Below are 12,028 nucleotides of genomic sequence, written 5' to 3'. Positions count from 1 at the left end.
CAGCCATAGTGAACTTAAAGCTGTCTAATTTGTGCCCAAACTAGTTCTATAAAAGCATTATAGCAAGCTATACAGCTCGTATACAGCTGACATACACAGCTTGTGGAGTACATGTGAACGACTATTGAACTCTTAAATGGAGTAAAATGTTACTTGGGTTAGCTTTATGCAAACTTTAGGGCCTAAAGGTTTTGTAGACTTTAGGCTAAAGTCTATAAACCCAGTGTTTTCAGCATCGGACTATCGAATCCAGTGAGCGCTAGTTCGAGCCCCTAATTTCTTGACTATTGGTGAAACCACTTTTATTAACAAAATCATATTTTTTAGCTTGACTAGGAACATTAAATGTTATCAAAGACAGAAACGAAGTCGCAGGCGCAGAAGAAGCATGTAAATATAAAATTTGGGACTGTGGGATTACTGTGTATGGTTGTATTTTATAACGCGGAAGAGTTCACGTTTTTAAAATAGAGTTCTGGGTAGTAAAATATCAATTATTTCCACAAAGGGCTAAATAAACGTCGTTACATCTAAATTAGCGTTTTAATAAAGAATTGAACAAAGGGCAAGGAAGATAAAGAATAATCTTCTTGTTTTCTTCTCTCATAACTTTACAAAGATATTTTTCACCAAAATTTCATCTTTCAGAAAAAAAATATTTCAGAAGGTTTTGTTTCCAAGGATTTTACTTTAAAAACGTCACTACCATGTTGTGTGACATTGTATAAGACACGGTCCACATAACCCATACAAAACTCAAACAAATAGGAATATGATACCTTAATGATAGATCGCCCGGAGTCCTGCCAGCAGGACTTAAAGTACTTCCGGTAGGACGCAAAATTAAAAGATCACAGTTTCGTAAGTATACATTGTAGAAATTTCAAATTTACACGAAAAAATAGAGTGTTTCTCTCTCTTTCACCCAATAGTGCCCAAGATCGAAAAACGCCACTAACCGTTAGTCGGAGCCCGATGGCGCACGNATTCTGTGCTAGTGTGTCAATTTTCTAATTTATGAGAAAAACAAAAAAAATATAACTCTTTCTCCTCATAGTGTCTTATGTATTTTAGTTTTATAAACTGCTGCTAACTTCTTGAAGTAGGCATGTTAACATAGTTTTGCCTCAAACCTACATCAATCAAACACTGATTCTCTCATTAATTGTAAACGCACTGCAACAATGCACAATCACAAAATTTATCGCAGCTCCACAATCAATAAAGTAGGCACAGACAGTCAACATTTTTCAATTACACAGTGGGGCGGCACGAAAAAATAAACGGACAAAATCTCATATATATTTCACGCAACACGCGAGTACCAATTCCCACTAGTTACACCAACGAACGGGAATCGGGTAACAGCCGATGCTCATGGAAAATTCACCGGCTGAAAGCGGGATGCAATCGGGAGCCGGGTTTAGGATGCATTTTGCTCCGGACAAAGGCCTTTATGACGCCGAGCTTTTAGTCCTGTTGCTTTGCGGAACACGAGTGTTTCAAGCCTATGTGGCTCCTTTGTACATGTTCAATGCAGTTTTTAGGGTTCCGTAGCCAAATGGCAAAAAACGGAACCCTTATAGATTCGTCATGTCTGTCTGTCCGTCCGTATGTCACAGCCATTTTTTTCCGTAACTATAAGAGCTATACTGTTGAAACTTGGTAAGTAGATGTATTCTGTGAACCGCATTAAGATTTTGATGCAAAAATAAAATAATAATAATAAATATTGGGGGCTCCCCATACTTAGAACTGAAACTCAAAAATTTTTTTTTCATCAAACACATACGTGTGGGATATCTATGGATAGGTCTTCAAAAATGATATCGAGGTTTCTAAAATATTTTTTTCTAAACCGAATAGTTTGCGTGACAGACGCTTCCAAAGTGTAAAAAGTTGGTTGGAAAATCAAATATCAAAATACGTCATTATTTGACCAACTTTTGATAAGGTCTAATATGTATCTAAAGGAACAAAATTAATGTATTTAGGAAAAAAATATCTATTTTAAAAATAAAATAAAAACCTTTTACGTAATATAAGGATCTATGGATTATTTTATCACAGACATTTTCAAACGCTAGTGACCACTTCTATAAATGAAACGATAAAAAATATTATTATGATTTATGTGTCTAAGTTTCAATTATCATTTTCATAAAATGACAGCACTATCAAATATTCAATTAAGAAATCAACACAGCACTCTATCGATTTGCATACTGTATTCAATTATATGCTATAAAATTAAGAGTGATCGACATCGATGTGACTTTGAATAGATTGCAACTGTTACATTAGTGTTCTCATTCACCCATAGAATAAAACAATGACTGATTGTTATGCAAAAGCAGTTATTTATTGTTAGGTAAATCTTTGCAATCGTGTGATTATGGCCGAAATGATTTACGAAATCGACATTAATTAGTTCAATTGGATCACAATTTTTAAGACGCTTCTAAGCTCCTTCGTAATTAAAAAAAATATGTTTCAAATAATAAGAATTTTACTTTCTATATGATTGTGTGCTTTGAGCATAAAATAGTTAAATTATCAAGTAGATCATTGTCTTGAAAAGTGATTACTATTTATTATTATTACATTCGTTCAGTAAAATTATCCAGTTACCTATTTGAAGAATTTAATAAAACTTACTGCTTGTAAAGCGCTGAGCTTATCTCCTAAATTGGGTTCATGTCTTTACTCTCATTTATTTCTAAAATTATTCAAACAAATTAAAAAGCAGTCAAATCAAACTTCCCTAATAGGAAGCGAAACAGGCACGCAAAGGAAATTCCTGTAAAACTAGTTAATTGCGTCCGTGAGACGTTCCCGCTATTATCCGCACGAGGTCTCATTTTGCTCATTAAATTTTGTCCCCCGCTGTCAACGGGCCCACTGTGCGGGTTACGTGAGCTAATTGCGGACAATCTCGCTGGAATGCCACGAAATTGGTTTCAAGCGATGATATTATAAACGTTTATGGTGTGAGGGCACGGCCTTGTTGGCGTTTTGATATTTTCGAAAGAACAACTTGCTTTACAATATAATAAAGAGCATAATATTGCTCTTTATCCTACTGTAACTGTATTTGTTTAGATAGTGCGTCTTCTCAGCTCTTGCTTAATGTTTGTCTCGAAGCGCTAGGATAGCAAGATCATAACAAAGCTTTGAAAGCAAGATTGAAAAGTCTGAAAGGATTACTAATCCACTAAAATGTAATTTTTTTTATGTGACAGGAGGCAAACGAACAATATAAATTTTTGGTTATATTTCTTTTTACTAGTTAACTTTAATCTAAGGGATAATCGACAAGGATAAGGTTGGTTATAAAACAATCACAGACGGGAACACATCAATCATAATAGCATCCTATTTGGTTGTAATATTAGCCAATTAAAGAAAGATTACAATTACAAAAGCAAAAGTAAAATATACCAGTAGTCTCCCATTCAATATCGCTTAACATTTACCCGAATCTTGTAATCTTTCTAACGCGCCGATGTAAATTGCTATATAATATTTTACTGGGCCAATTCTGTCTCCTGCCCCTCCGGCCATATATTTACACTTTTGAAATATGGCTCCTTTTATAGCCTCTCACGTTATGGATTGGCGATAAAGCGTATTTAGGCCTTTTTATGTGGCCCCGGCCTGGTTATGACAGTTCGACGTATCGGAAAATAAAACAGACATTTTTGTAATAAGATACTTTGCTAGATGGAAGATGGAAAGTGAGGTGCAAAATTGTTTTTATTTTGCCCAGATGTTAGTTGATGCGAACCTCTGTGCATGTATATGACTATTACCTAGACGCTATTTTCCTAATATTCATAAAACAGTTTATTATCAGTTTCATTTATCTAAAATATTATGAATCGCTCTACATTTCTTAACTAAATGACCTTTTTAACCACGTATGGAAGACGACATCTTATATCAAAACTAACTAACAAGAGAGATTTTTCAATCAAATATTTTTTATAATACAAATCCTACTGATAATGTAAAGGACAATGACCAAAAATGTATGGAGTGTGGTCCAAATGTCCACCACTAACGAGACCTATATAGTAAAATAGTCTACTAAATACTAATTCATTAGAACCAAACCGCAATCAAAAATATGCTGTCAGTAAAAAGTTATGACTGAATGAAAAGTCATGTTTTTTACCTTTTTATCCGAAAAATGTTCATTATCATTCTATCCATCGCACATTTTGGACTAATCTATGCATGTTATGTCATGTCGCTTAGTGTTCCGTGTTAGATACTCGCTAAAAGAAAAAAAAGCTCAGAAGAAAGACAACAATATTGGAATTATGGTCGGGTGGTCGCTGCTCCGCCCCTATTGGTTGTAGGGTGATGTTATATAACCTTAAACCATCCTTGATAAATGGGCTATCCATAACAAAAATATTTTTTCAAATCGGACCAGTAGTTCCTGAGATTAGCGCGTAAACTACTGCAATTTTTCATACGGTCATAACTTTTTACTGACAGCTTATTTTTTTTTCGTCCCATACTGAAAGTTAATCTCTATTTAATGGACTATAAGCCAATATAGGTCTCATTAGTGGTGGACATTTGGACCACTTTTGGTCATTGTCCTTTGCAAGTTTGTGATAATGGCTGGATGGATAATTTGTTTTTCCGTGTCAAGTGTCATTCTTAATACTTACGAAAAACTGAATTACACGCGGGCGAAGCCATGGGCAAAAACTAGTAATCTATTCTGTCAATACCGATAACTGTACCTCAGTTAATATCCATTTTAACTACACAAGCTCAGCTTTAAATACAGTTTCCCACATATAAAGCAATAAAACATTAAACTAATCATTTAATCCAAACATTTGTAGCAACGCGACGGTGATATCAAATTTAATCATGCACACCAATCAAGGTTCGTAAAATTAATGATTAAATAATTACGTGTGGTTAAGTGTGTAATTATTTCATTTAAGTATTTATGAACCTGCAGGGTATATTATGGAATTAAATCGTCATTGGACGTGTTTGAAGTCGTTTGGAAGTTTTAATAAAATAAAAGTAAGTAATAACTAGAAATCTAATATTATTTAATGCTTTTTTAAAAAATAGTTTTTGAAAATTATTCTTTGAAAGTTTCTTAGTTATTGTTCACTAGCTTTCCGACCGCGGCTTCGCCCGTGTGGAATTTTGTCTGTCACAGAAAAACTTTATCACGTACGTTCCTGTTTCAAAAACCGGGATAAAAACTATCCTATGTCCTTTCCCGGGACTCAAACTATCTCTATGCCAAATTTCATAAAAATCAGTTCAGTGGTTTAGGCGTGAAAGAGAGACAGACAGACAGACAGAGTTAAGTACTTTCGCATTTATAATATTAGTATAAATTTTTGTAGTTAAATAGAATAAAATACGTACCAAATTATAACAAAACCGAAATAAAAGGTAGCATGTTGATAAATAATCAATTACCTACGTAGAGTCACCGCTGTCTACATCAATTTATCAGGCGATAGTTTGGCAGGTGAGTATGATAAATCGGCCGATGACAAATCGTAATGTGCGTACTTTCATACATGTTCATTGTTCAGACTGATTAACAGCCCGATTAAACTATGTTCCTACAAAAACACATCAAACTCGTTTAGTTTTTGCAAGTAGGCTTTTAAAAAGCACTTTTACACGTCCCAGTATTAACCCTACCACTGCTTCGGCTCACTCACTCAGTCACTATTGTCAGCCTCTTTTTCAAGGGTTTACAGTTTTTAAAATATACATAGTCATAAATATAGATGCGACCTAGGCTGTTAAAGGCAGTTAAGTTATGCTTAACGTCAAGCCAAAATTAATGTACCTACTCGTAACATAATTTCATCCAGATATTTGCTAAATTACAAAAAAAAATGTTAAGAATATGAAAGACTATAAGAAGCAGCCAATTACATATCCACCTAAAAGGCTACATATCCTTAACCATCCAATCTAACGGAATAAAACACGCGAAAGGGGAGGTCGGGGTGTAATTTCACACATGGAGATGGTTACGACCCCTGAGCATATCATCGCATATTGGGCCACGTCAAATTTTCATAACCGCCCGGGATATACCTGGAAGGGTGAGCTGGGGTATTATGGAACGTGTATCGCTGAAAAACGAGAAAGCTCTAATAAATAAGGTTGATTTTCGCGTAATTTGACGACGATTGTAAAATTGAAGTTTGCACTTGGTACCGGTGAGGGTGTATTGGGTACAGTATCGATGATTTCGCGGCGTGAACGGCTATGGGGTTTGTAAGCCGTTAAGTGTACGGGGTACTATGGTGTTTATTTGTTGTGACAGCATGATATAATTTTAAGTTCACGTAGAGGCAGTAGGTATTTTAATATTTTACATTAAAATGTGTCTTACAGTTGTACTAGTTTGGAGACCCGAACTTTTACTCATTTATAGTGACTACCATTATAATTTTGTTACGTTACCAACTTTAATAAATTCATCAGTGTTGTTATTAAGTACTTTCCTAACTTATTTCTACATAGCTCTTTATTTCCTATTATTCAATAACTACCAATAAATTATTTACGCTACAATAACTGAGTAGAATTCGTTATGCATCAAAAACATTCAGATTATGTAAAATGTTCAAAGTGTATTTGATTATACATTATTTTTTTCATTCTTATAGTTTCAGCGAATCACTTTTTCATAAAGATACTTATTTTTCATAATTAATTTAAATTTTAAGGATTGAAAACATCATTCTATTGGTTTTCGTTATTAGGATGAAACCTCTGCTTCCCAACACTAAACAAAAACAACTAAAGCCCAACATCCCTGTCACAAACGCTTAATCCCAAAACAAACTATTATACAGCCTTAAGCTGCAATTACAGCCTATTAATTACTAATGACGTCATTACAGTGGCGTCAGCGGCGAGATCACAGCCGATGGCTTTACAGCGGTGGTAAATTCCACCATAATTGAATTGTATGGTTAGCTGGCTCGGCCGGAGGAATTAAGACATTCGCAATTATTTTAAGTTTGATTTGTTAATTAAAATGTAATTAAATTTAGTGTTTTTGCGAAATTATCGGGTTTATGGCGAATTTTAATTATGGCTAGATATTAATGTAACTTGTAAAATTTGTTATTTAGTTTTATTTATCTGTAACTTAAACCTTTTAACACCGCCTAATCTAATTCAGCTTGGTTCAAAGGTTGACTGAAAGAATATACCATATTATGACATTAAGGCTGGGTTGCATCATCTTACTTTAACCTTGACAAACGTCAAAAATCTGTCAATCTCTATACAAAAAACACCGATTATCGTTAAAGTTACGGTCAAAGTTAGGTGGTGGAACTCAGCCTTAGTCTACCTTGACTGTTGTAATTTAGAAAACACTTCGCTCCGTGAAGCGTCTTCGAAATTAAATCTGTAAGGAATGTAACTACATCTAGGTCCTCTTTGTTCTAGTATAAACAAAATATAGCCCTAGACAATCGCATTTGACCTAAATCCCGGTTCACAGCATTCATTAAGCAGCAATAAGCTTTATAATGGAGTTAGAGGCACGATTGGAGCGACTGTCATTAAATCATTACAGAATACAGGCAGCGGCGAGATGAGTCATTCGAAAGGTAAGGTCAAAGAATTGAGGAAGGACGAACTGATTTGGGTGGTTTGTCATCACTCATCAAGCGCGAATAAAGTTACTTTATGTTTAAAGTAGTTTAGTGGTGTTTAAGTGGGTATTACTATTACAATAATTAAATTAAATTGTTTACTGAGACTCAGAACAGCCGAATTACTATTTTTTATAAACTACAGGCAGTAAAGGTCAATTTTAATACCAGTAGAAATAAAAATTAGAGAAATTTATAAAATATTGTATTTCTCTTGTTTTTGAGCCCTGTCTAATTGAATATCACTCGAGTCCCAAAGGAACTTACTTTATCTGATTAGGGAGACTTAAGAATACATAAAATATGATACGTATAAAAATGTAAAAAAATATTTTAACATTACATTAATTAAAGTATCATACTCGTAAGTAATCATAACATTGTATATACTTTCTTGTTTGTCATTAACAGACCAATAAAGCTGACTAAAACCTACTCGCATTTAATTTTGTCCTCATTTCATATTACTAAGTATGAAACTACGTTCTTCAATTTTCACACCCTAACTTTTATCCCAATTTGAACTTTCAAGATATTATTCAAAATTGTATGCACTTGAAAGTTTTTCATAAAGCCTGAGGTTTTGAAACCTTTTGTCTTATTAATTGACAAATTGCGCAGTTTTGAAAATTTTTATGACATTTATTTACGCTCCAACGAATCAACAATGACGTAACTGAAACTCAGCCGTTAACCCAACCGTTTGAGACCAATAGACAAGGTAATAGCTATGGTCTATCTTTTTTGTTTATGGTCTTTGCTGTAATGGCGGCCGCTTCCGCTTCTGAACCATTAGCAACCGCAGATTTTTACCTAACCCGCTTCGAGTTCAATTATAGACAATTTGTTGAAGTAATTCTTTCGAAATTTCACGAAATGTGAAAGCTTTGGATGAAGTAAAATCTTAATCATTTTCTGAAGTGAATACCCAAAAGAATATTTTAAGTTCGTTTAGCGATTACGGCAGACGGCTAGTAGAAGCCATAGCCGTAAAAACTAATGAAAAGAAAAATATTTAAAAAATGTCTTTACTGAACAAAAATGTGTCAACTCATATTTTCTGGATTTCCTAAATGATGTTTATTTTTAATTTTAAGGAATTATCTTAACATACTTCAAACCCTTCACGGAGAATTCAGATGACAAACTTTAATAACCCATCCGTAAAAAACAACGTGTAAGTCAAACGTACAAAAAAGGATGACGACTGCAAAAAAAGACTCGCGTGTCCGAGAGTGAAGATTGCGCAAAAAACGAGCTGTCAAATTATTGGCGGCAAACGCAAGGGTTTTTTCACGTCACCACTTAAGTATTTCCGACGCGGTGTTCCAGAGACTATTGTCTCAATTATAGAGTGGACATCCGCGCTTCCTCTCTGTCGGTGGTCGCAAAAAACGGGCAAAAAATTGGGACTGTTGATCTAAGGTGATGCCAATTGGTCTTAATTTGTTATTTTGATGGATTGTTGTTTAATTGGCTTAGTTGTGAGATAGAGCGAAAGATTAACAGAAGCTGTGTAAAATAATTTGTAGAACTTTTAAATTTAGTTAGTCTTAGGCTTACTAGGTCAAGAAAGTAAATTGAAATTCTTGCAAGGTTGATAGATAGTTTTTTGTTTAATGTCATTTTTAATTGTTGTTAAAAATATAATAACTTAAAACCAATAGAAATTGTTTTGTATGTTGCGTAATTGGAGTCACAATACAAAACAAACACAAAATCCATCCTCACAAAAACGTATATCTCCAAGCAGCCCTATTCGAGATGTCCCCAACAATTAAAGATTGCGTGCGATGACACACCCCGCCAACTATTCCTTCGCTCTCTCCAAAAAAAAAACCAAATAGTGCGCCGAGGCGAGATTGGAGGCGCCTTTGTCGCGCCACCGTAATTTGTTGCCGACGGGGGCCAGTTTTTTGTGTTGACATAAAATTGGACAACGATACTTTTTTGTTTTTCTTTTATTTTTACGTACGTTTTCAATTGCCAGTTTGTGTTTGGTTTGATTGTATTTTTCACGGTATAAAACTATGTTTCATTATTTAGGAAATTATGTCACTTGTTAAGCAGTTTAACAAAATAAAAGACTACTAACTTGTGAAGAAACATAAAAAATGTTTTTTAATAATTACATAAAACACTTTGATTACGATTTTTTCAACTGTGTTCTCACCTTTTATTGTTCTTTTTCATCAGCCTGTCTTATGTGATTCATGTATCTGAATAATGTAGTATGTAGTAAAACAAACACAAAGTTATTTTTACCCCCTCTATTTGTAGCACGCTACTCGAACACAATTTGTCACCACAACGTCACCGCCCATCTACCCTAAGTACCCACTTGACATATTTTTAATGATCCCTAATGACCACCCCTTGTTACAACGTGGAAAATTGTTCAATACTGTACCTACGCAGTAGCTAACATTAATTTTATTTCTAGGTAGGGGATAGATGATGATACTTAAGACAAGTTTTTTAAGGAAGACACAAAAACGGCAGCGGAACATTATTTTGAAAAACTAACTTTTTATTCAATCAAACTTTTGATGTAATCATCAGTGAAAATGACGTTTAATCGGTTTCATTGAATCTGTCAAGTTTTTATTTTAGACGGTCATACGTAACGTAACGTAAGTCGTTATTTTGCGTATAGATACAGAACTAAACGTTATGCGGTCATGGGTTCGAATCCCACTCAATTGAAAATTTATGAAATACTATTTTCATTTTAGTATATTCATCCGTTATGTATAAATCAATGCTGCAGTAAATTCTATTTAGTACGGCAAAAACATTTTTAGCAATTTGTTTAAAAAATGAAATAATGATTTTAAAAGCATAAGTGTAGGTACTCTGCTTAACTTACCATTCAGTCTGTCCTTCACAACTTGGTGAGCAAAAGCCGCAGCCGCTGCCTGCCGCATGGGGTCCAGCGCCACTCCCCAGGCTCCCAGCGCTCCCAGGGCCCTGTGAGCCGGTACTCGCACCACGCCAGGGTTATTCGAAAACCCATAACCACCTCCCAAACCAAGCCCTGGCCTCAACAACAACCCAGAGTTAGGGTATAACCCATGAGCATGTGAAAAGTTCAAAGGCAAATTTGAGTCCTTCCCATCGTCTTTTGCACTCTCAGATTCAGTGTCCTGATCACTACGGTCATCACTCTCTCCCGAATGCCGGCGTTTATCTATCTCTTCGAACTGTTTACCTAACAATCGAGATATACTAAAAGGCAGATTTACTCTCGGCTGCGTATCAGTCATGTGGTCGCTGGGTGAATCACGGTATCTGTCGTGGTAGCTGTGTTCTGAATCACGGTCTTCGGACCCGACACTTCGATCGCATTGTCCCGATAGCCGACTGTCGGAGTCAACGTTGATCTCCTCCTGATCATCATCAGAATGCACCGATGACATATTTGATAACGTTATTGTATTTTTGTTAAAAACACTGGCACTCTGTAATAACACTATTTATTTTTTACAAGTGTCGAACATTTTACTTAACACTCATTTTTTTTTAAATATTGTTTGAATTTTAATTCAGAACGCAAATGCAACTCGCGGTTCTTATTCGAAAAAGCTCCGATTCGCGCTCTACGCTCGACCGCCCGCGACCGAATCGTTACACACAATATCGGACCAAACGAGCCAATCAGCAGCGCCCCCACCGTTTTTCGAAATTCGAACGCGATAGTTTGACCGCACAAACGCCTCAACTATGCCCGTTGAGTGGAACAGTTTCCAACAAAAGCTTAATACGATTTCCAAACATAAAAACTCGTTTGGCGTCACTAACTTAAACGAAACGATTCACTCCGTCTCTTTCACTGTACGTCTCGCTTCAATTGAGTCCCCCCATGTCCCGTAGCCTTTAAATTGTGAACCTTATTGCAGGGTATCGTAAAATGTATAATTGAGTGACAAACAGAAGCAGTTGGCACATTTTTAGCAGCATTGTAACAAGGTAAACATACTCGCTATCATTTGTTGAAAAGAGACTGCTACACTCTACCGCTAGTGGCACGCGCTCAAGTAAGAAAGAGATTAATATATTTTTGTCTGAGGGCGTGGCCTTTTGTCTTGTAACGCGCCGTTTAAATCCAGTTATGGCCTGACAAATGGTGTACATATTAAGGGGGGCAATGTTAGGAAACTATTTTTGAATCTTTTAAGACAGTTAAATTATTTACGTTCGGCGGTCGACCGAGCTCCTCCATAGTAGACAATGCACTTTATAATAAAATAGATCCCAAGTTTCATGTTATGGCCATAGATAAGTGGGGATAATGTATTGTTGAAGATAGCTACTTTATGGTATTGGGTTTGACATTTGGAGTGGTA

The 12,028-nt window shown here is 35.3% G+C and overlaps 1 protein-coding gene across 1 annotated transcript in view; it reads right to left on the bottom strand.

Annotated features, from left to right (window-relative positions):
* The window catches only part of C15 (homeobox protein C15), a 38,145-nt gene extending 26,747 nt beyond the window's left edge, over nt 1–11,398 (bottom strand). The window contains exon 1 of the mRNA XM_028313916.1: nt 10,552–11,398. Coding sequence (XP_028169717.1) covers nt 10,552–11,101 — 550 coding nt within the window. The 5' untranslated portion in view covers nt 11,102–11,398. The remainder of the gene's footprint in view (nt 1–10,551) is intronic.
* Between the last annotated feature and the right edge of the window lie 630 nt (nt 11,399–12,028).

Source organism: Ostrinia furnacalis, unplaced genomic scaffold (genome assembly GCF_004193835.3).
Source record: "Ostrinia furnacalis isolate ACB-3 unplaced genomic scaffold, ASM419383v2 OfSCF4414, whole genome shotgun sequence".
NCBI classification, from domain to species: domain Eukaryota; kingdom Metazoa; phylum Arthropoda; class Insecta; order Lepidoptera; family Crambidae; genus Ostrinia; species Ostrinia furnacalis.
This window is presented reverse-complemented; position numbering and strand designations above follow the sequence as displayed.